The sequence below is a fragment of the Tachypleus tridentatus genome, chromosome 3, assembly GCF_004210375.1.
Source record: "Tachypleus tridentatus isolate NWPU-2018 chromosome 3, ASM421037v1, whole genome shotgun sequence".
Classification (NCBI taxonomy): domain Eukaryota; kingdom Metazoa; phylum Arthropoda; class Merostomata; order Xiphosura; family Limulidae; genus Tachypleus; species Tachypleus tridentatus.
In genome coordinates this window covers 13,023,617-13,049,414 of record NC_134827.1, presented here as the reverse complement: position 1 = coordinate 13,049,414, position 25,798 = coordinate 13,023,617, and the positions used below count along the sequence as shown (strand labels likewise).

At 33.9% G+C, this 25,798-nt stretch overlaps 1 protein-coding gene across 9 annotated transcripts in view; it reads right to left on the bottom strand.

Moving 5' to 3' along the window:
- The window catches only part of LOC143246377 (uncharacterized), a 62,422-nt gene extending 42,386 nt beyond the window's left edge, over positions 1-20,036 (bottom strand). Inside the window, exons 1-5 of one of the 9 annotated variants that reach the window (XM_076492974.1) lie at positions 19,586-20,026; positions 15,826-16,014; positions 15,115-15,682; positions 10,314-10,406; positions 8,142-8,181 (exon numbers count right to left, since the gene is read on the bottom strand). In XM_076492974.1, the coding sequence (XP_076349089.1) occupies positions 8,142-8,181; positions 10,314-10,406; positions 15,115-15,582 (601 nt within the window). In that variant the 5' untranslated portion in view covers positions 15,583-15,682; positions 15,826-16,014; positions 19,586-20,026. The other 8 variants (XM_076492975.1, XM_076492968.1, XM_076492977.1 and 5 more) reach the window with 8 other exon arrangements.
- Positions 20,037-25,798: the final 5,762 nt, after the last annotated feature.

Below are 25,798 nucleotides of genomic sequence, written 5' to 3'. Positions count from 1 at the left end.
TCCTGTACAAATGGAATACAATCCTTGCTTTTGAGAACTAGCAAATTACAAGCCAGAAACACTGACAAATCAGAAGGAAGGAAAGGTGGAAAGTGGATGAGAGGAATTAATTACCCATCAGAAATACACTGTCAGTGTTAGAAAACATTAACTGCTGAAATGGTACTACCTCCTCTCATCCAGGGCTAGAATTCTATACTGCAAAGATGGGGGTAGAGGTGAAGGTGCAAGTAATCAAAAGTGGAGAACTGTTATGAAAAAATAGGTGTGACACAATTATAAAAAAAGGCACACCTGTGGGGTACAGCATTATTTCTGGAACAGGTATGCTCTTCATCTGTTAATAAACAAGTAAGACACATCACGTAAAAATTAAGAAACAAGCAACATTGTAAGTGATATAGATTCCACCTGTGGAAAACAGATAGTAAGTAGTTGGTTGGTTTGTTGATTTCATGTTTTATGGCACAAAGCAACTAGGCTATCTGTGCCAAACGTCCGTTAAAAAGGTAAAAATAAATTCAATGTAGTAAAATACATAAAAGGAAATGAAGGTAAAACTAAACAGCATTGAAAAACAGAAAAAGCATAAAACCAATGTTGACACCTAGTCTACAATGTTAAGAGAGAAAGCAGAGTAAGAGAAGTTGTAAAGGACTTTCTGTAGCATAATGGTAATGATCATAACCTGCCAGGAAGACTAACAGGTTAGTTCTAGAACCACCATCAGTCACCTGAAGTTGGTCTTTCCAGTCCTGGTTCCAGGTTATGTGTCATAACAGCCATTATCAAAAGGTAAAGTAATAAAGGTTTTAAAAGACATGTAGCAAAACTGTAATAATAATTAGCCAAATGTCTGGTAAAAAGGTAAAAGTAAAGTAAATGAAGTAAAATACATAAAATAAAATGAATGTAAAAACAAAACAGAAATTAAAAACAGAAAATGACATAAAACCAATGTTGACATCCAGTCTACAAAATTGTAAAGGACTTTCTGTAGCATAATGGTAATTATCATAACCTGCTAGGAAGACTAACAGGTAAGTACAAGAACCACCGTCAGTCACCTGAAGTTTGCCTTTCCAGTCCTGGTTCTGGGTTATGTGTCATTATGGCCATTTTCAAAAGGTAAAGTAATAAAAGTTTTAAAAGACATGCAGCAAAATTGTAATAATAACTCACCAGAATGACTGAAGGGTAGTTCAAACAGTAGCGTTAGTCACCTGTAGTTGGCCTTTCAAGTCCTGGTGTCAAGTTATTTAATGTTACGGCCATTTTCTAATTTCAAATCAAACTAGAGAGATTGTGATTGTTAAAGAGAACCACATTAAAAAAGGTTTAATGTATAAATTTAAAACACTTAAATGACATTAAAAAGATTAATGGCCTTTAAAACCAAAAACTATATCAAGGTGGGTAGTGTCACCATCACCAATAACACTGCTAATGTTACGGACAAACCTTGGAACCGAACAGTGTTAAAATGGTGCGGTCATTGAGAGTCATAAAGATGGCAAGAAAGTAAAATGTGGTTTATAGAGATCTGAGTGTTACGTAAACTACACACTGGTGCATCAGTTTCAGATAAAAGAAAATGATGAGTTAAAAAGCTGTGACCAATGCGTAGTCTAGTTTAAAACAACTTCCTCCTTCCAATCCTTACGGAAGCAAAACGGCCAAATTCCAACATAGGGTTTTATATGGAAAAGTTTGTTTTCACATTGCTCACTCCAAGTCAACTGCCAGCTGGCACAGAGCCAAGCCTTGAATACAGGACCATAGTCCATGTATTGAAGGGGCACAGTGGTGACAGTGCCAGAGCAGATAGATTTAGCTGCCATGTCTGCAAGCTCGTTTCCATGAATACCAACGTGGCCTGGTATCCAGAAAAACTGGATAGAAGTAGATGTTAATGAGAAATGGGCCAATCGATTTTGAATATCAGCGAGAACAGGGTGTGAACCAACGTGAAGAGATTCCAGAGCCAGTAGGGAACTCAGTATAAATAGTGCAGTTTGAGTACTGCTTAGCTTCAATTTGATCCAGGACAAGAGAAATGGCAGACAGTTCAGAAGTGAACACAGAAGCTGCAGAGAGGATTCTGTGTGCAACCACCAAACTGCAACAAACCATGGCAGAGCCCACAGAGTCACTTGATTTGGAACCATCTGTATAAATTGAAATGGAAAGATTGTTTGAAAGATGTTCAGAAAATAAAAAATGGTACTTCCAATCAGGAATATCTGCTTTTCTCAGATGACTTAAAGATAGGTCACATTTGGGGACTGTAATAAGCCATGGTGGGATGGGCTGACCAGTGGAATCTGCAATAATATCCAAGGACAGACCCATTTCATCCAATTGCACCTGGACGGGAAGGCCAAAAGGAGCAATGGCAGATTGTCTGTTCTGAAAAAGTATGGCCCACCGAGGAAGGAAAACACAACCACAGGTGGGATGCTTTGGTAAAAAAAGTTCATGAGATTCTACGTACAAGCTCTGAACTGGGGAAGTGCAGAAAGCCCCAGTGCAGAGTCGAAGTGCTTGATGATCAATGGAGTCCAGCATCTTTAAGGCCGAGAGTCTGGCAGAGCCATAGACCAATGATTCATAGTCAAGTTTCAATCAAATAAGAGCATGATATATCTTTAGCACAGAACATCAATCCACTCCACAACTGGTGGTAGAGAGGACACGGAGGATGTTCAGTGCTCTTGTACATTTGACCCATAGCTGCTTAATGTGTGGTATAAAGGTCACCTCACAGTCAAAGATGAGCCCCAAAAACTTGGTCTCAGGGACCACAAGCAGTGAAACTTTACTGATACGGAGTTTGGGATCAGGATGAATACCCATTGATGGCAAAAGTGCATGCAAACTGTTTTAAAGAGAGAGAAATTAAAGCCATTTGTCATGGTACACTTCAGTACACGATCAAGGGCAGTTTGTAGTTGCCATTCAATATATCTCGTGTTCGACGACTGACACGAGATGGGAAAGTCGTCGACATACAGCCCGTTTGCAACAGTGCGAGGGAGTTGTTCTGTGATGGCATTAATCTTTATACTGAAAAGTGTGACACTCAAAACACAGCCCTGAGGGACCCCAAGTTCCTGTAGAAAAGAACGGGAAAGTGTTGAACCTACACAAACTTGGAATCTCCTGTCCATTAAAAATTTTTTTAATAAACATGGGTAAATGGCCACATAACCTATATATGTGGAGGTCTTGCAAAATGCCATACCTCCATGTTGTGTCATAAGCCTTCTCAATGTCAAAGAATATTGATACAAGATGTTGTTGTTTGAGAAAGGCTTCTCTGATTGATATTTCAAGTCAAATTAGGTGGTCCATGGTGGAGTGCTGTCATTGAAACCCACTGGGTGGGCAAGAGGAGGTTGTTTGATTTGAGGAACCAAGCATGACGAGCATTAACCATCCTCTCTAAGGTCTCACAGAGACAGCTCGTCAAAACAGTTGGACGGTAGTTTGAAGGAATCTTGGGATCTTTCCCAGGCTAAGAGAAAGGAAAGATAACAGCCTGGTGTCGGACATTTGGAAAAACATCCTCCTGCCAGATCCAGTTAAAATCAATTAGAAGAATATCAAGAGAAGCAGGAGAAAGATAACGCAGCATGTCATAGTGTACATCATCAAATCCAACAGATGTACTGCCAGACTGATGAAGGGCCATTTACAGTTCCACCAGTGTAAAGGGAAGATTATAGTCATAAGGACAGTCAGTTTGAAAGGAAAGAGGTGAATGCTCTGCCCAAGTCTTGATGGCCAAGAAGGTAGAGGAACAAACAGAAATGCTAGATACCTGGCAAAAGCTCTCACCTAGAGTATCAGCAATGCTCCAGACATCAGCTACCTCTTAGCCATCAGAGAGTAAGATCGAGAGGGGGACAGAATTGTAGTACCCACTGACCTTTCGAATCCTGTCCCATATGACCTTGGAACTGGTGGTAGAAGATATGCTAGTTGTGAACTTAATCCAAGATTCCTTCTGGCTTTGACGTCTTACCCACCTAGCATGTGCATGGGCCCATTGGAAAGCGATGCGGTTCGAAAGTGTGGGATATGTACAGAAAGTATCCCAGGCCAGTTTTTGAGCCTTCCATGCCATGTGGGAGGCAGGATTCCACCACGGATGAGGATATAGTGGAAAACGTGTCAAGGTTTTAGGAATACATTGAGCAGCTGCTTGTATAATACAGTCAGTTACCGCTGCCACACAGTCATTTATTGATGGCTGACTCACGATGGCAGGATCAAGTTCTGCAAGAGCAGTGAAAGTGAACCAGTCTGCCTGATCCAGCTTCCACTGGGGTACGTGGGTAGGTTGGCAACGACCACGGCCAATCTCTCTCAAAAGTATAGGAAAATAATCACTGCCTCGTGGATTATTGTCAACCCTCCATGAAAAATGGGAGAAAAATGAAGGGGAGCAAACCGAGAGACCAATAGCGGTAAAGGACTGACTAGGTGCATGAAAATAAGTGGAAGAACCAGTATTGAAAAGAGAAAGGTTGTGATCAGAGAGCATATGCTCTACAGAGTGATCCCTTCATTCAATAACAGATCTTCCCCAGAGGGGATGATGTCCATTAAAGTGCCCCAGGATTAGAAAGGGAGACGGAAACTGTTCAATGAGAGCATCAAGGTCTGATTGATCATATGTCTTTCAAGGAGACAGGTAGAGAGAACAAACAGTGATGGTATGACCCAAGAAAACATGGATGGCTATGGCCTCCAAGGGTCTGTTGAGTGACAAAGACAGTGTGGGCACATGCTGATGAACCAACAGTGCCACTCGTCGATCACACAACCTGTCATTTCTGTACAGAGAAAACTGCCAAAAGGTGACTGTATTGGCAGGTTTCAGAAATGTTTCTTGTAAGGAAAGACATACAAGATGTTAAGAAGCAATCCGTGTTTTGATGTCATCCAGATTAGAACATAAACCTCAAAAGTTCATTGTATCAAGGTGGCCATTTTTAATGATGGGTAGGCGAAGTGACTGGAGAATCCTTCTGTTTATGACCACGTCTTTTTTCCTTACTGTCCTTATTCGGAGGAGGTCTATCGACCTCCATGGATCCTGCCCTGGGTCGATTGGGCAGGTCTTTGTTGTTGGAGGAGATTCCACTGACTGAGGATGAGAACGAATGATTGCTTTGCATCTTGGGGTGGGAGAAAAAGATGTATCTGAAGAAATGCCTGTATTTGAAACCAAAGGATGTAGATCTTGGGGTTTGTTAAAATGTATGGGAGGAACAGAGATGGGTGTAGAAGATGATTCATCAACCTTTTTAACAATGGAGGGCAAAAGGCTTTTCATATGTTTGAAAACGATTCTCTTGGAGGCACAGAGAGATCTGTCTGCACTCTCACTGTAGTTGTGGAATGATGTGCAGCAGCATATGTCCGAGATGAAGTGGTGGACAGCAATTTCCGAGCCTCAGGATAACTAATGTTATGAGTCGTTTTCAAACGCTGCACCCCTTTTTCCTCCAACCACTGCAGTTGACACAATGTGGGTCCATGTCATACTCATAGGCATCATGGTCCTTGCCACTACAATGAGCACATGTCAAGGAACCATGACAAGACGTCTTTGAGTGGCCGAACCTCTGACATTGGAAACATCAGAGAGGGTTTGGAATGTACAGCCGTACCCTGCAATTTAGATAACCTACCTTGATAGTGGCAGGTGCATGTGGTGATGTAAATGTCAAAATGAGGATATTTGTCGACAGTGTAACTCCATCTTTGCGAGTGGAGATGCGCCTCACTGCAGAAACTCCTTGAGTGGAGAAACTAGCGAGAATCTCTGACTCGGGAACGTTCTTCAAATCCCTCTCAACAATAACTCCTCGAGATGAATTCAAGGTAATAAGGGGTAACCTCAATAGGTACATCCCCAATTGCCTTTGAATTCAAGAGGAGTTCACTGTGTTGGAATGTGGATGTTTCAACCAATATGTCTCCAGATGGAAGCTTCTTTACTGACTTTGGAGAGCCAGCAAGTCCCTCTAGTCCCTTCTGAATAAAAAAGGGGGACATTTGCCCTAAAGGTTTTTCTGAAAGAGAATGTAATAAAAGAAAACGAAGTACGTGTGTTACAGATGTTGAAGATTGCTGCTCAGAGTCTTCAAGACGTGGTCATTTACCTATTGACTGTTTTTTCACTATTTTATTTAAATTTTTCGTTGGAGGATCCATAGGAAAAAAAATTCGAAAATCTCTGACCCCACCCACCATGGAGCCCTACGAGGGGACGCACTACAATGTCAGGGTTTTGTGAGCACTATACCCAAACACCAGCATCAGACACAATGTCCACAACATCCGTTGAGAATTTCCAACACTGGTACTTAGTTGACTCTAGCCCAAGTTGTCCAGCCAATTGACCCAAGGGGGGTCACCCAAAGGCTGCCCGTCTATAGGAATTCAAGGTTAAAGTGGTGTATTAGGGTTGGACTCCTGAACCACCAAGATCCTCTCCTCCCCTTCATGGGTCGCCACGCACGGCAAACACGTGGGTGGATGTTAAGATCCCAGAGGAGATAACCAGAAAGAACAGAACCTTCCCTGTGAGGTCCCCTCACCACGTACAGGAATCCACACCAAGGGTATAGTAAGTAAAATATCCATATAAGTAACAAGCATAAGTATCTGACACAACCATAGATTTGAAAAAGGTGCCTGGAATCAGATATAAGGATATGTGGCTTGGGCTACAGGACCATAAAGTATAGGAACAGAGCAAGTGGAAATTGTCCAAGCAAAAATTATCCAAGGTAAGTGCCTTGGGAGTATTAGATCATGCCAACTCATCCATTAAAATTCATATAAATGAAACTTTGAGAACCTCAAGAAATAGTTCACAAAAAATAAATGCACACTACAAGTAAATACAGAGCTATCACAGCCATTCCACAAAAGTGTAAACAGTGAGACAAGTTATAACATTAATTATATGTAATTAATGTTCATAACTATTAGAATAAGAATCTGTGATTATTAATTTTCAGGATAATTATACAGTACACTCAGTTGTAGCCTCACATTTACTTGAAAAGTGTACTCCTCTAAGTTGTCTTTTTACTTCAATAATGGCTTTGTGTCTTAACTATATATACATCTACTTCAATATAAAAATTATGAGTAGACTGTAAGATGTATATTAAACACACACAGAAACTCAGAAACCAATAATTAAAGCTTTCTGCAGTGCATTTTGCAATTACATGAATTGTAACAAACTATACCGATGATCCACTCAGTATACATATACATAAAAAAATAATTTGTTTTTATGTGGTAGATACCTAAAATTTAGTTTTCTATTTCATTTTAATTTGTAAATACATTTCAGTGGACCAGACACACATAAAAACATAGTTATATTTAAGAAGAGTAGTTTTAAAACAGTTTTCAGTGATCAAAAGTTTGAAAATTAATTTAATTATTTTTATTTATTGTATGTATTGTTCACTTATTTTCCTAATTTTAAAACAATCTTTTATTTTATACCTTCTTTGGGCTACTTGCTTTTATCATATAAGTGGGGATTAACTTTCTTGTTTGTAAATGTTTTATTCTAGCAATATTTTAATATATTTCCTTGTTTTTACAGTTTGTTTAATTTCTTTCAAGTAATTGATTAAAGACATGTTAAGACGTTTCTGCCTAAACCTCTTAGGTAATCATATAAATTGTAAATACTTTGATAACTAGTTTAATTTGTACTTACAACATAAATATTACTAATCTTCTGACATTTATCAATTTTATATTGCATTACCAGGATCATGGATAACAATCATCCTAACAAATGATAATTTATTATCATTTCTTAAATACAATTCCATACCCTCTAAAGTATGATCATCTTTCATTTTAATATTTATTACTGTGACTATTCTTTCAAACCTAACTTGCATATTAGTGCAAACTCAACTTCATCTTATATCTATAATTCCATAGACATTGGGATTCATTCTATGTCAGAACAAGTACTTCATAAAATGAAGTTACTGATGTTAAACTTGATGTGAAACCTACTAATCAAAATGTGTCACATTTTTCTTTTTATGCCACACAGAAAACAAAATGTTTAACACAGAACTTACCACTAAGTTCTGTTTTTTCATATTTTGTTTCCCACTCAGACTAAAAATAAAAAAATATATATGGATCATCATTATATATATATATATATATATATACACACAAAAAAAAAAGTGTGCTCATATAGTTAAATGTGAGCTGACTTTTTAGGGTGAATGTTAGAACTATGTACATGCACTACTTGCACTCCAGTACAAAAGAAATCAACAGACCTATAGATGTTCTTAAGCACACAGAGAAACTGATAAGTTGTTCAAGGTGTACTTTGTAATCACATGAATTGTAACATTTCATACTGATGATTTAGCCAAGGTGTACATAAAGGAACAACAATTTGTGTTTAGGTGCTAGAAAAATATTTAGTTTCTACTTTATTCTAATTATTACGTATGTTTGAAAATAAATCTACTTAACAGTTAAGTACAAATTGTGTCTCTTTCATGAAAAAAATTAATATAAAAAACTTAAATGACATGAATATAATGGTGAAATATTTCAACAGTAGATTCAATACAATATTATTAAGGTACTAGCAATTTAAACTTGCCCTGTCTTTAAAAATACAATATGGCTACTCAAGTTATCGTCTGTTTGTTTTTCCACTCAAAATAATATCCTGTTCAAATAAAGAAAAACTACAAGAACCTTTACCATTTTCTTCAAAATAACAGTTCAACATTCACTAAATTTTTCATTTCCAAGGTATCAAAGTCTCAATGAGATTAAAAAGGTAATTGTTTTTATATTTATTCTTCTGTCTACATCTATGGTTCTGATATTTAATCACCTTCATGGTAAAAGATTCTTAATCTATGAAAATGGATAATTGAAAACTTTCAGACAGGCAGTAGCACTGCTTATGTAAAGATGCTGCCTTGGACTGTTCACTTACATGGTATTTTAAATATCTCCTCAAAATGTCATAAGAACTTTACAGTGTTTCCTTTTATAATAATATCTATATGGTGACTGAGTCACAGGTTCTAGAAAGGTTTTTAAACATCATTGCAAAAATTTAGATATTCATGTTTGCAAATGCAAACTAACGTGGCAGGGGTTTAGTTTAGAGAGAGAGAAATCAGAAGAGTTCTCTCTCCAACTGGGGTGTTCAGGAACGTTGTAGTTCCTCTTCGTCCCCTTACATGAGAAATTTTTAAAATATCCGTGGAATTTTTACTTTATTTCTTTTTAATATTTCAAAAATGGAGTGGGGTATTTGTGAGTGAAAGGAAGGATGGGAGAACTGGACGAGAGCAGTGAAAGTGAAGTGAGCCAGACCTTGGCTCGAGGACGGAGTACACTGGTGGCTGGCAAATTTTATTCATGTTCTTCCTTCTATTTCTTTTTTATTATACAATACCTCAAAAAATCAAATGGTGTCAACCAATTTTACTGAGGTAATATAGTTTCAAATAGAGTATCTGCTTTTTTAAGTTTTATTAATAATTATTAATCTTTTTTAAAAATCATAATTCAGTGCAAGTATGATGTTATCATTACACTAAAGGCTATCTTTCTTTCAGAAATATGGTGTTTCTTTAAAAAGCTTAAGTACAGAATGAAACAGGAATTACCAACTGATAATAAGTAAACAATAAATATTACAATTAGAATCTCACTGTATTTAGAACTTTATAAATACAACTTTCCTATGTCTATTAAAACACTGCATTAAAAAAAACTCAAAAGAAAAACTTTTCAAGATGGCTTTCATCACCAATTAGTCAAGGAACCTACCAAAAAAACAAGGGTATTTTAGATTTATTGTTAACTTCAAATACAGAAATGACAGAAAGGGTATAAACTGGGGAACATCTAGTTGCAAGTGATCATTTATTTATTAGGTTAAATGTTTTGCTACATGTGGAAATCAGGAATAATAATGATTTGGTTACAAATTTTATAAAAGCAATTTTTGAATGGATGCAACAATAATTATCTGTAGTAAATTGGGCAGCTGAATTATTGAGGTGCTCTTCAGATGTGAAAAAATGTTTTAATATCTTGAAAGACTAATATTGACCATCTCTACATTAATTTCTTTTTTTGAAAAGAGTTTTCTTTATGGATATATATTGTGATGTGACTGTAAAAGAAATTTTGTATTTACAGATTATGTACAAGATTTAAAAAATAAAAATCATGAAAAAAATATAACACAAAATCCATTTTACCTCTTCAGTTCTATCAGTTCCTAATCCTGTCCAAAACACTGGTACTTCACTTTGGACCTCAGAGGTACATTCCCATTTATTTCCTTCTAATTCCTAACAAAGAAAAAAAAATTAGATATTTAATTTGATAATTACAATATTGTTTTTTTATAATACTCTTTATATAAATTCACTCTATAATTAGTAATTTACACTTTAATGTTTTTATTGTACTATCTAATAATTATGTCTGAGGACATATACAATCAGTCAAATGTATGTGATCAAGGTATCAGTACAAGTTTATGAAAATTTCTAAAGGAAAAGTATTATTTTGGTTTACATATTACACATTTACAATAGTGGTCATATAATCTTTAATTTGAGAGAAAACAATGAATAACCAATGGTTACTTGGGTTTTCTCTAGCATTAATTAATATTACTATAAGCCAGGCACAATGATACCAGTTTACTGAGAATATTAAATAGTATATCCCATTATTTTAACTGTATAATTTTCCACAGTTGCTGTGGATTACCAGGCTTTACTTCTGCAGCACACTTTTTAATTAATGTTTCATATTTTCAACCAAACCAACATATCAAGACCTTGGGCTAATCATTTCTTAACATTCAAATCACCTTCCATTTCCTTTTTCAATAAGTAGCTATTATTTAGAATTGCAACAGTTATATATAATTATCTTGCAAAAATTTCAAAGCCAGATTCAAATTAAAAGTTATCTATTGCAATTATTACATAATTATATTATTTTGATACTGCTATTTTCAAAATAACTTAAATAGCATCTCCCAACTCCATATATCCACTACTGTTTTACTTGCACAATTTTGGTTAAAATTATCATTACATTTCCATTTCAGATCTCTCCTAGTTTCCAAAAACTTCTTTTGTCAGTCCACAGCATACAGTTCAAGCTGTTGTTCTAATATGTAACATCCTTCACATGGTTAAAATGTTTGACTATGTTCACACATATCTATTAACAGCTTTATGGCTATACATCTTCCATAGAGATCATATTATTATAGTTGTCCATGAACAATTTTATTTCTGCTTCTCGCTCCACAAATTTTCCAGATTTTTATGTTCCTTTGTGGGAATATTTAAAATCAATTTAAAGTTAAAATTATTTAAATGACATTAACTTCTACCTGAATGTTTTTTTAATTTTTTTAGAATACAACTAAAAATTAAATTATAGCTCTTTGAGTGACACCCTTATGTTTTTGAATAATGTTGAAGCTTTTTTTTAATTATGTAATGCAATACCTTATGTTTATCATCCACTGCTTAATACTAAATTATTTTCCTCAGTTTCATACATATTAAGCTTGAATATTTTTTTGAAGATGTTAACCTTTTATTCCTCATTCACTGCAAGTGTGATATTTTCAAGCAAAATTGAACCAACATGCAAGTTAATTAAGATCATAACAACAGAATGTTCCTTCAGAATTGTAAGAGAGTATATTTAAAAATTTACTGAACTGAAAAACAAATCAAATTAACATGTCTGTTTTACCTCAAAATAATAAATGCAATGGTGGTATATACTTACAATTATTTATTAACATTGACCATCTTTTCTGTATGTTTAGGAGCAAATGAACTAAACTAAGAATATACTTATAATCAGTGATCAGTATATCCTTCAGGACCATATTCACTTCCATTTTCTGTCAGTTTGTCAAGATGCCATGCCACTCCTATTAAAAGATTGATCTCACTACTAAATGACACAAAGATAACTAATGTTTTCCACAGTGGGCACAGTCAATTTGACATACCTCATAACCTCAAAGTAACCATCCATTTTCATATTATAACTTTTAATATGGTAGATGCATCTCTACAAAATATGATAAATTTTCAGTGAACCTTAAAAGTCTTTTCCACAAAAAAAAAAAAAAGATTATTTAATTATTTTTTAAATATCTTTCCATGAAAAAATGGAATTAAACAGCTGGCTGCTCCATGTGCAAAGTGATTTTTATTTTAATATTAAAAATAATTTTCTCTATCTGAAAATTTTCAAATTTCATTTGAATGACCTCTAAATCCTCTTAAATAAATATTATACATTTTCTTAAGTAAAACTTTACATTTTGTTTATTTTCTCAACTTGACCAACCTTGTAATCACCATAAAAAAATATAACAGACCTAAATTCTCCTTTTCTTCCTTTTAAAATGGCTGCAGGTTGCAACATAAACCTTCATGTTTTTTAAAAATCACAAATAGCTCAAATCTTGTGACAGTATACATCTATTTAATTATATTGTTTTTTGCCCTTTGAACCATGTCTAATAATCCTGCAATGCACCTTGTAAAATCACTTGACAAATTCATACCTTGTTACTTTACTGAATGACACAATGCATAACTTGTTTGCAAACATGCATCACAAATAATTTATTATTATTTTACTATCTTACTTAATCTTACCTAACCTAGTATGTTTATAATTTTTAGATTTTAGTGACTTTTATGACAATTAAAGAATATAGATGAAAAACAAGTAATTTAGTACTCACTTTACCTTGTGTTTTTGCTACAAGTTTCTGTTAAAATTTGAGTCTAAATTAATTTATACTAATGGTACTAGTTCACAATTATTTACTTAAATAATGTGTTTGTGTTTTCTTATAGGAAAGCCACACTGGGCTATCTACTGAGTCCACCAAAAGGAAACTTAAATAATGTAACTAAGAACAAATAAAAATAACACACACAAAGCAAACATCTTGTAAGTATTATTCTTTAACAGGCTTTTTAACTATAGCATAAGAGCATTCAACTAATTATTTAAGCTTCTCAAATTGAGCACCCCAAGAAAAACTTCAAAACTGAAGATGAAATTGACAATACTCTGTACAGAAAACAATGAAGCATAACATCATTGACAAATTAAATTTTGTCTTTTTATTGGTTATAAATAATGTAGTACAAAATATCAGAGGTAATTACGAGCAATTTTTTTAAATAAAGGATATGACAGGTATGGCAAGTGAATCTGATTTTCTAGTTTATGACTCTGTAAGCAAATAAGATTGACAGTTTTAAAAAATATGACATTGTCCTAGTAATACCTACATTATAATGAGTAATTCACATATACTGTAGAGATGGGCAGTAAATACATTAGAGAATACCTAGAATCAAATGTTGATTCTCATATTAGGAGGGATTGAAGATTTAATTAAATATTTCCTTGTAAATTTGAGAACCTAAAAACTTCCATTAAAACTTGATTTTATAGAATGTGTTTTGATGCCAAGTTTATTCATATATTTTGATAATAAAATAATTTGAATTTTAAATATTGGGTTGAGGAATAATTCGTGAGCATTTTTCAAGTTAAAAAAATATATTCATAAATGAAACGCTTTCACAAGATATTTCATGTCATTTGGTAGATAATTTTTTGTTCTAATAGATGGTGTACTTGATTTTCATATGTCTTTAATTTTTACTTTCATTTTCAGCTCATTAAATGGAATGTCAAGTGGACAAAATCGAACGTTTTCGACACCATCTGCTTTTCGCATTTAATTTCTTGCAATTTCGTTTAAAACAATGCATACTATATACCTAGGTATTACATGAAATAAAGTATCATAATAAATGTTTTGGGTGTAATGTGTTCATGCATTGAAGTATTGTATAGTCTTGCATGTAATGCTTGAATGAAATTATTTAAAAACGCTCACGAATTATTCCTCAACCTAATACAATTCTGCAAAAGGTCATGACGTGAGCATTTTGATCTACCTGCAGCATTGGGGTAAATATTAAATATAATACATAAGGTGCAAAATAGAACAGAGTAATACTAAAAGTTTGATTAGAAAATAATTATGGACCTCCAACTACAACAAAGTTTTTAAAAGTGTTGTTATCAGTCATGCTTTATGAAGCATTGTTGATTAATTAAACACATGCCTAAGAAAAAAGTGTTAACCAAATGTTTAACAATAATAAACAATTATAAATGAATTGGAAACCACTTACCATTGAACCCCAGGGGGCTGAAAATCCAAAAGACTAAAAATAATTCTCAGAAAAAAGGAAATCTAAAATCAAGAATCCCCCTTAAATGCAGCCTCAAAGTCTCTTTTAGGACCACCACAGGTCCAAATACATTTCCATCTCACTACGAATAAGATCACTGACAGTCTCAATTGAGAGTGACTGCCTCAATTATTGTGTGATATCAGAGATCAGAGACCCAATTGATTTCTATGCAGAAAATAATAATTGGGAATTTATATCATATTAGACTTGCCAGTTGGAAGAAAGAAATTTTTTTTTAATGACTTACAAAATAAAATAGTTAACACGATAATGTTCAAGGTTTCTCCACATGATCACAATACTGGGAAACCCATTAGTGAAACTTTGTCAAGAAAATGTGATACAATTATATGAATGAGGTGCTTATATGCAGTATCAGGACAGTGGATGCATTAGTGTACATGAAAAGTATCACAAGACAATTAGTGCCAAAGGTAATTAAATGGAGTATAAAAGAATGGAGCAAGTGACTAATGTTTAGATGAGTAAAAAAGAAACCCTTGAAGTCAATTAATAATTATAAAGTGGCAGACAGTGGGGAGAGGTATTTTTTGGAATTAGCTGCAAATTATTGTCTACCACACGAACCTTCAAACACAGTCCTAGAATTTTATACACATCTACAATAGATAAAAACAAGTTGAACAATACTGTGTTAAATACACTTTTTTCATATGAATCCTTCAATAAAAAACAGACAAGAAAGGATACTGATATTTACCTTTTTTGAAAATGAATCCACTTCTGATATTTCTTGAATATTTACATTTTCATCCGCTAAATTATATTTTTCTTCCATTAACTCTACTGTTTTTCTGCCACCACCATCAATTACACACGTCTCTTTCTGGTCTGAATGGTCACTTTTTATTTGTTCTTCAAGATGTTCACCATTTCCACTAGTATCCAAGTCTATTTCTGTCATGGCAAAGACACAATTTAAAGAACCAACTGAAAATGTATTACTCAATTGTTCCCGGGAGATGTTTTCATTTATTGGTACAGTCATTAATCCTGAAGATACTACTGATCTAGTATCCATTAACTCTTCATCCAATTCAGTTATAAATTTTTCCAAATGATTTACTCTTTCTTCTTTCTTATGTGTGTCATGTTTCTCAGATATAACAATTTCTGAAGAAAGGTCCAGTTGACATGAATTATCTATCTGAAGAGTTTGTCCTTCCATGCTCCAAGAACAAAGTTTGGAAATAGTCTTTTCCACAATGCTTTGCTCATCAGTGTCCTTACTCTGTGTTTCTTCTACCTCAGTGACTGGTTGTGTTGTGCTATCAGAGATATCACTACTATTTACTTCAGTTTCTCTTGTTTGAATGTTCTTTATTTTAGAATTATTAATAAAACCTTCAAAATTATGTGTTGCATTTCTAAATATTGATTCACTGAATTCAGTAATTAAGTTATTGATTACCAAGGGTGAATCTTTATCCAATTGTTCAAGACATTGGTCTTCTATTTTGTCAACAGCTGACAGCACACCACAAACATCTTGAGTCTTACTTCTAGAACTTCTCACACAGAGAGTATTACATCTCCTCTTTCTAACCCCTCTTCCCCGGCCTCGATTTCGTTGTCTCCCAACCATTACATGCTTATACACCTAAAGGATAATTTTCTAAGGTTAAAACAACCTGAAAATATCAATCCATATATCAAAAAATATACAATCACACTGAGAAGTATAAATAATTATAACTGTATTAAATGGTTTTTAAATACACATAACTAGAATTATTCTAAAGCTAAGCAACTCCTTCAAATTTGAGGATACTAAGAATTTGCTTTACGTAAACATCATGCATATATATACACATACTAACAATGTATATGTCCTCAATTATAAAATTACTGTTCACCAAGTTATAACTATTTGCTTTTTCAGCATCAAAAATCCAGAGGAGCAGTTAAGAACTAATAACATTAAATTTATCAAAAGTTTTAAGTAGTGTACAGTACAGGGACTAGTGACTATTCCAAATAGCTATTACATATAAATTATCTGCATGTACACAATTTATTTATTTTTAGGAAATTCAATTCATGGCCCACTTTAATTTTTCAAGCTTAGTTGTATTAAGTAAATGATGATGCTATGTTATCAATGGCAAAAACCTTGTTTTATTTGATATTTTTTCTATCATCGTTTTAGCTTTTTAAATTTCACACTTGTTTGCATTGTTTATGATTCATTATTGTGCATCTATGCAATAAAACTAAAGGATAAGAGCATTTATAACATTTACATTACTGATGAATAATAAACAAAAAACTACTGTACTAATACAAGAACATAAATTTAGTGATTATTTTCAAACTTCAGAGGTTTCAGGGATATTGAATAATTAATCTAGACCAAATTTTGGCAAAATACTATTAAAGTTAGAGACCATTACCAAAATTTTATGTTTTAATTAAAATGAAATGGTAAAGGCAGTCAGTTCCTGGAAGATTGAATACTGGGAATACAAATGGAGACTATGTGCTTCTTGAAAAACTGAAGAAAAGCTTCAACCATTGCTTTACTATTCCTGTGGTTCCTGAGAGCTTGCACCCAATGTATTTTTGTCTCCACAAACACATTTACATCAAAATAAGTCTAAATAATGAGCACCTCAAACAAACACCAGAGGTGACAAATGAACTTCTTCAGCTCAACAAAAGTTGAGAATTATGCTTCCAGTATCAAGTCAAAGATGTGATGCTTGATGGCAAAGTCCTAAAGAACTTCATCACAATCAAAAGCCTCTAGTTTTTTTAAACTGATGAGGATCAAATTGTTCTCCTTCCTCTCCAAGGATCCAAATTAATGGAAACAAAATGAAGAGTTCTTAAAGGTCAATGAACATGATGTAGAACTCAGAATAATACAGCTGGCTTCATATTACAGACATGTACCAAAAACAGCACTTTCTTTTGATGTTCAAGTGGCACAGGAAGAAATTCCTTAATCATAACAGAACACCATCATAAAAGCTATAGAAGTGAATGTCGCTTGATTCTGTCAGATGGAAGCATACTAGTAGTTTTGCAATTTATTTTTCTATGATTCTATTGTAAACTTATTTATAACAATTTTTATTCTTTCTTTTCCTGGAACCTTTTGGAGATTTGCATCACATAAACCTTTTTGCTTTGGTACCTTGTTGTAACTAATGCACATAGCACAGCACAACAACACAAGGGAAAAAACTGCAAGGGGCTGTAGCAACTCCTTAAGGTGTTTTGGTTCCCTTAACATTTTGTATACCTTATTTTCTGATCATTTTTCACAAAATTGTTGGGATGCTCCAAAAGAAATTACTACTTTTGATTTTTACCCTCTGGATAAGTACTACCCTAACAAGAATATTTAATTAAAAGTACTCATTATCTTGTTGATATTTAGCTTTGATCTAGGCAGGTAGCTTGCTCTGACTGGAAGTTAATAATCTTAGAAGACCTCCAAATTACTTCTCACAATGTTAATATCAATGCACTAATAATATGATCCAGGTTGATCACAGCTCTATCTAATATATCACATTCATACAAATTACTTAAAATCTTACTACATAAACTTAAATAATGTAGAACTGTAACAACTCATTTAATATGGAAATATCTAACAAATGAAAATCATTTCCCTTCAAGTAAATATAACTGCACACCCTTAGTAATAATATTTATTTAAATTTTTACAAGAAGACACAGGAACACCTTGCAAATCAAATTAACTCACCTAAGTACTACATCCACAATAGAGAAAACTATTTCACATACAGAATACTATCACACAAACTGCAAACATTTTATTTGTACAATATAAATATTCCTTCCCTGAAGCAAGTATAGCAGTCACAGATGAACATAATAGGGGTTTTATTGCTTAATGCAAGTTGAAGTGATTTCCTAAATATGTTTGACAATGAAGTTTGAAACAAAGAGTTGCTTTTTACATGCAGTTTTGTTCAAGTTCTATGTTAAGCTTTCCATATATTACATTTAAGTTTACTGATGCCATTTCAAACCTTATAAAATTTTTTCTACACAGATGAAATTTCTAAAGTTCTGAGGACACTAATTGTTTGTCTTTTGTTTTAATTACACTATATCGTCCTCATAACTAAGATTTAGTTACACATAGTTTTCTCATATTATAATACTCACAAGTCTTAGCACAAACAAACAGATGTTATTATCGACCATCAAAATAACATCATGACATTAATATGCTAAGCAATGAACAAGACAAAAATATACAAGAAAGATGTTACTCCTACTAAAAATAATACACGGCAAAGATGAATACAAATAACATTTTCTGCCAATATTAGATTAATAAAATGTGAAATACTCCAAAACCAATTCTTCTTTTTGCTATATTCTATATATGCTGTCAACCAGTGATTTTTTTAAACCAAGTAATAAATAATTTAAATTTATTTGAACACTAATAATCATTCATATTTCATTTATATATTTATAATTCTATGGGTATCACCAAAACTGTTATGAAATCAAAAATTTGCTACTATTAAATAACACCATTACAAATTATCAGTAAAATACCATAAAATGTATATATATTACTTTTTGGCAAAACTATATATACAAAAGTTCACTGTTGAATATCTCTATGTTCTTTAACTAAGCTAATGCAAAACCCGTTTTTCAAGGGTTTTTGTAAAAACCAAACACAAATTATGCTTTAATTTGTCTGAATTCAGTTTTTGATAAGCCACTAAACTTTAGATTTAAAACCCATTACTAGACACCACATGAAAAACCACTTAGCAAGATTGAATTTGATTAAAAAGTATCCACATTGCTTCGTACAGGTTTTTTCTTCAGTTTTCTAGTTGGTTTTTGCACGAAAGGAGGATAAATCTCAACACTGGTAAGGCCTATCGAGCAGTCATACTAGTACTAGCTTAAAGTTTTCCATAAAGCTTTTCGTTGGACATGAATTTGTTTCGTTTACCTAGGATCACAGTTCAGCTTCACTTTAGACAATTCAAATGTTCAATATTAATTTCTTACTCTAGAAATTGGATATTGTGTGGAATTATATAACATATTTATAAGTTTAAAATTTTATTTTAAAAAACACAGATGAAACTACCTGCTAACTGAATTGTGTACTAACAGTATTCCTAAGGTCAATTCTTAAATTCATTCAAACGAACACTTACTTTAGATAGTTCCGTGTTCAGCAATAATCCTAAATTGTTTCCAGCGTATGTAATAACATCCTCTGAAGTGGGAGTAAAGAATAATTTTCTTATTTCAACACGAGACCCCCGACAATAAAATTTGTCAAAAATCACTGGCCCTCGGTGACTCAGCAATAAATCTAAGAGATTTTAATGATAAAACAAGAGTTTTGATGTCCGCAGCTTCTTCTGATATCTCAAAGCAAACCCACTAATTATCCCAGTATCAAAATATTCTTCGTATTATTAAAACCCCTCCACGATATTCCAAAATCCTCTAAAGTTAAGTGCCACTCAATCTTAACTCATGTGTTGGAGTGAAAAAACTTGTGTTTGACTGCCCCTGGTTTTATTTCAGTTTTCTTGGAGGTGTGAAATATATACTATCCTAAATATCCAACATGGATTTCGCTCTTTCGATGTCCCAGATGAACAGAGAACACATCGCCAATCGTGTGGTTTTTCTCCTAACACCAAGCAAACAAAAACACATATCACTGAAAAAAAAAGAGGATTTTTTAATTTTCTTTCAAATTTTAGCTATTGCATGCATTTTTCGACGTCCTGTTACAAACGTAAAGAAATTAGCGAATTAAGTTTTTCCTGATATAACATAGTTTATTTACCAGCAATATGGCTTGTTTGTGTTAAATAAATAACAAGAATAAATCAAATTTATATGATTAAAATTAGCTTGATGCATTCGTTTGCTTCAGAGCAAAAACACATTGGACTATATGCTGTGTCTACCTCAGGGAATTAAACTCCGGATTTCAGCGTTGTAAGTCCGTAGACTTACCGCTATCCTGCCGAAGGACTATTTGGTAGCCAAGAACAAACATTTGTGAAAAATGGGTATCTTTCAGGTCGAAGGAGCACTATTAATGTGAATTTTATTAGTGTTTTTTTTCTTAACCTTTGTTTTAGTCTTGAAAAGTGTAATATTAACCATACGTGAGTTTGGAATTTTGTTCCATCAGGACGAAAATATATTCCGCTTCATACTTCCCAATGTGTTCTGTTTTCAGTGTGAGTCTTTTTGCGTGTGTGCGTGTACCTATAAATTAATTTGTATTGTTTTTTTTATTTCTAAATGAAGCAATAATAGCGTTAACTATAGTAAAAAACATGGTAAAATTTCGATATTTTTTTAGACTGGTTTAAATTTAACAATAAGAAGGATAGTATAGCCTTTTATATAGCTCTTGTTTTATTCAGAATGTAATGTGTGTGGGGTGTGTTTGCAATCTACCACAAGACAAATATCAAATGTTGAAAATATGATACTTCCGGTAAAATAGCTTTCCCGCAAAGCAGTCAGTTGGATCTGCTAACTGGAAGTTTAGAAAATACCAGATTACATAACGTCATCATCTGTCCGATCTACAACCAAGGTTACAACAGAAATACATGCACACAAATACAATTACAAAAGGTAATTTTTTAATGATAAGTGTCAAAAGGAATACTCCTAAATCGAGGCGCTTATCACTTTGGTTATATTTTAAATACAACTAATTTACACAAATAGCATTAGGTAGGTCCACTTTATAATCGCACGATTGACAGGATAAGTGCTAAAATAATACTGAAATTCACCATTTATTTATTTGCAAAGCAAAAATAATATGTGTATTTGAGTGAACATAGAATTATTACTTTTTACAGCCATCCTAAGTCGAGTAACTGATTTTTTTATTTCAGGATATCTTTCCATTAACCAACTCACTTGATATCCCAAGTAAGGTGTTTAAGTCGAACATTTCTTACTCAAAAAGAAATATTAGATTTGCTCAAAGTAACAATTACTGATCACATGACTAATCATTCTCATTTAACACATGGAAGGCTGTAATCAGTGAAGAGCACTGGTATTTATACATGTTTGCACCATCTGCAGCAGTACAGCTATATTTTCATAACATGTTTTATATCATTTGAATAAGAAAGTGTAATATTATCAGGTTAAGAACTAGCTAGATATGTTTTATAATGGGAAGTTCAATCAGTAAAATGTGAAGTATCTGAATTTAACTAAATAACTGAGTTAAATTTTAGAAAATTAACAAACTGCTCATACAGTAGTATGGTGTATAGTGAAACTTTATTTTCATTACTGCTGTAAAGCAGAAAAATAAAGTGTGCATAAATGCTTGAACAATCACCTTCTACATGGCTAGTAAATAAAACAAGTTTCTTATCTTGAGATGTCTTTTAATTAATTTACTCACTGTGTTAGCCGAGAAGAAATGATATGAATTCAATACCCCTATAAATAGGAGTCATTGGAGTTATCCAGAACAATGTACATTACCATGCGAGTTGTCATTCTTTAACAATATAGCTAGTCCTTCGCTGATATAGCGGTAAGTCTAAGGATTTACAACGCTAAAATCAGGGGTTCGATTCCTCTCAGTGGGCTCAGCAGATAGCCAGATGTGGCTTTGCTAAAAGAAAACACACACATAGAATATAGCTAATGCTGTAAACTCAAGATATCCACTCGGCCAATGAAATACGTTACTGTTTTTAACCTACCTATATACAATGTGCACTGTTGCAGTATTAGCAAAGTAGAAACTATATGCTGGAGAACAAAGGTTACTAGGACTAAAATAACTCAATGATTTTCTGAAGTACATGTTTATGCAAAATATTAAAAAAATAGACTACTTGCAAAAAAATTAAATCCCTAAGGTTAATAAAAGAAACTAGAAAATATATACTATGTCTTTATATTACATTTCCCGTCCACCTATATTTCAGCTTTGTTCTCAAGCCAATTGTTAAACGCAGTTTTAGAACCAATTTTAAGTTTGTGAAATAGCAAAGAATAAGTACACAAGTTTTCAATTGTTCTTACTGACAATTGCACGCCACATGAGATGATACAACATTTAGCAACGATTTGTAACTTATATTATATGAAAAATAACCCTTTAACTATAATTTAAATTAATACAATTCATAATAATAAAAAACCCTTTAAATATAATAGAAAAAGTAAAATGTATGATACATTAGAGAAAGAAATACTTAAATGAAACTCTTTAGCTACAATATCACACATACAATGAAAATAAAAACAACCCTTTGTATATCTAAAGTCGTATTAAAAGAAAACAGTTTGAAACAATAAGAAAGTCTTAAACAACGAAAAAATACAGAATAAAAAATACTCTTTGACAAAGAACATCAACATGAAATATGCTTTAACTTTTCCGTGCAGGTACAGTTGATGTGACTCATCTTGTAACCACAGAATAATCCCCAAATTTAAATAGTTTTCAGTAAATATTACAAATTTTTGTATGCAAAAAAATCATATTTTTGAATTAGGTATTTTTCTACAGATTTGTGCACTAAGCATATACTTTAGGTGTTGCGCGAAATTCAAAAACAAATAAACAGACCGTCCCTAAGGTATCAGTGAAAGGCTAGAGGAAAAGTAGCTAGTCATCACCACCAACCGCCAATTTTTGGGCTACTCTTTTACCAACGAGTAGTGGGACTGACTGGCACAGTATAATGCGCCCATGGCCCGGCATGGCCAGGTGGGTTAAGGCGTTCGATTCGTAATCCAAGGGTCGCGGGTTCGAATTCCCGTCACACCAAACATGCTTGCCCATTCAGCCGTAGGGGCGTTATAATGTCACGGTCAATCCCACTATTCGTTGGTAAAAGAGTAGCTCAAGAGTTGGCGGTGGGAGGTGATGACTAGTTGCCTTTCCTCTAGTCTTACATTGCAGAATTAGAGACGGCTAGCGCAGATAGCCCTTGTTTAGCTTTGCGCGAAATTCAAAAGCAAACAAACAAACTATAACATCCCCATGACTGAAACGGCGAGCATGTTCGGTGTGACGCGGATTCGAAACTGAACGATATAAGAACTCAGTTGATTTGACCAACCTTATAACCGTTAAAACGTTAGTAAATAAATCTAAATTACTTGTTTTCCTCTCTCTAGATTGGCTTTAGATTGCAACAGAAAACTAAATTAGTTTACCTAAATAGTATAAAGTTTGTAAAAGTATGCGTTTGTTTCTATTAATATTATCATTTTTAATTATCTTTGAACCGTGTATGATTTTGAATCACTCGATGAATGTGTAGCTCGCGTTGTCATATTGAATGATGTTACGCACGAGCTTATCGCTTGCATATCCTGTAACGAAAGATTCTTTGTTATTATTATGGCACCTAATCTAAAAAGGATCTAACTTTTACACTTTAGTTCAGCGTATCCCAACTTTCTCGGTTCGCGGCGCTATTAGTGTCCCAGTATGTTTCCACGGCGCCCCTAGGCAAAAAGAAGAACCTCACCGTTCCGTTTATTTAGTAGTTAGGTGCGTGTTTGTGTTTTTCTTATAGCAAAGCCACATCAAGCTATCTGCTGAGCCCACCGAGGGGAACGAACCTCAGATTTTAGCGTTGTAAATCCGACAATATACCGCTGTATTAGCGGGTGGCAAGTAGTTAGGTTCAAACAACTTAATACTTAATAAGTATTTATGTCCCAACAACTTAGTAGTCATTTGAAACAATAATACACGTAAACCGAAAGTAAAAAACAATATTTTTATTTCATTTTTAAATAACCACAATTACTAATGGGATGTATGCGCCTGTTCGGCACTGCACAGCTTCTCAAACCTTGGAATCAGATTGGACACCCTCATTTCCTGTTCCACATTGATTTTCGGGCGGTACTTGCTTTTTATCACAGCAACCGCCGAAAATTCAGCTTCGCAGAGATATGACGTCGCAAGTGTAATTAGAATTCGCTGAGCTTTAGCACTTAGCAGCGGATATTCATCTTTTGCTGATATCTAAAACTCAGTTAGTATTATGTTTCCAAATTTTGTTTTTAAAGTATTATCACAAGACAGCTCATTAAGATTTTCTTCTTCTACAGACGTAAATTCAGATAGGGCCTTAGTCTTGAATGAGTCTTGTATCCATGCAAACTCCTCCATATCTTCTGGAAAGTAATTTTAAAACCAGTCACTGAGCTGTGTTAGGTGTTTCTCAAAACTAGAATTTAATTCGTGGATCAGATTAACTTCAATGGATGTAACAAACTTCTGGAACAGAGGGAAACAGTCTTCGCCATTATCTTCATTCATTTTTCTTCTGAAACCTTCTCTGCGAGTTTCAAAATGTGCATGTTGCTTCCCTGCAGAGAGAGATTCAACGCATTCAGTTTTTCGAAGAGATTGCACAGGTATACTAATTTTGACAAAACATCAGTATCCAAGAAGTTTTTAGCACATTCGTATTCTTCTTCTTTGAGATAAGACTAGAGTTCCTGTCGTAATTCGAACACACGGGACAGTACATTGCCATGGGAAATCCATCGCGAGCTATAGTAGTACAACAAAGATGTGTGCGCAGATCCAATATCTTCACGCAGTTTTTTAAAATTCCTCGCCTTCTGTGGCCAGTTTTTTTTATAAAATTTACCATTTTCAACACAATTTCCAGGACTAGGTTCAGTGGAAGACTCTGGTGCTTTGACGCAAGAGCTTCCCTATAGATTATGCAGTGGGTCCACAGTGCATCAAGAGCTTTGCTTCGTATGAGTGCCTGCAATCCTCCATAACAGCCTGACATAGAGCGACCACCTTCGATACAGATGCCAAAGCACTTAGTCCAGTCTAAGTTGTTTTCACACATGAAAGTGCCAAAGATTTCAAACAAGTCTTTAATCTTTGTGCCTGCAGTGGTACTTTTACAAAAGATAAGATCTTCTACAATTTTGTCACCATCCACGAACCTTGTGTGGCAAATCAAATGATTCTTTGTTTGTTTTGAATTTCGCGCAAAGCTACTCGAGATTTATCTGCACTAGCCGTCCCTAATTTAACAGTGCAAGGCTAGAGGGAAGTCATCACTATCTACCGCCAACTCTTGGGCTACTTTTTTAGCAACGAATAGTGGAATTGACCGCACATATAACGCTCCCACGGCTGAAATGGCAAGCATGTTTGGTGCGACGGAGATTCGAACCCGCGACCAAATTAAACGAGCATCCCTGTTACTATACGTCGCCTCATCTAGCTGTAACCCGAAATCCTTCCTTTTCATTTTTTTAATTAGCTGATCGTTTAATTCTTCGGCCATGTGTTGGATTCTACGACTGATAGTATTGTTAGATAAAGGCACCTTTCAAAGCAGTCTTCCGCAGATTCG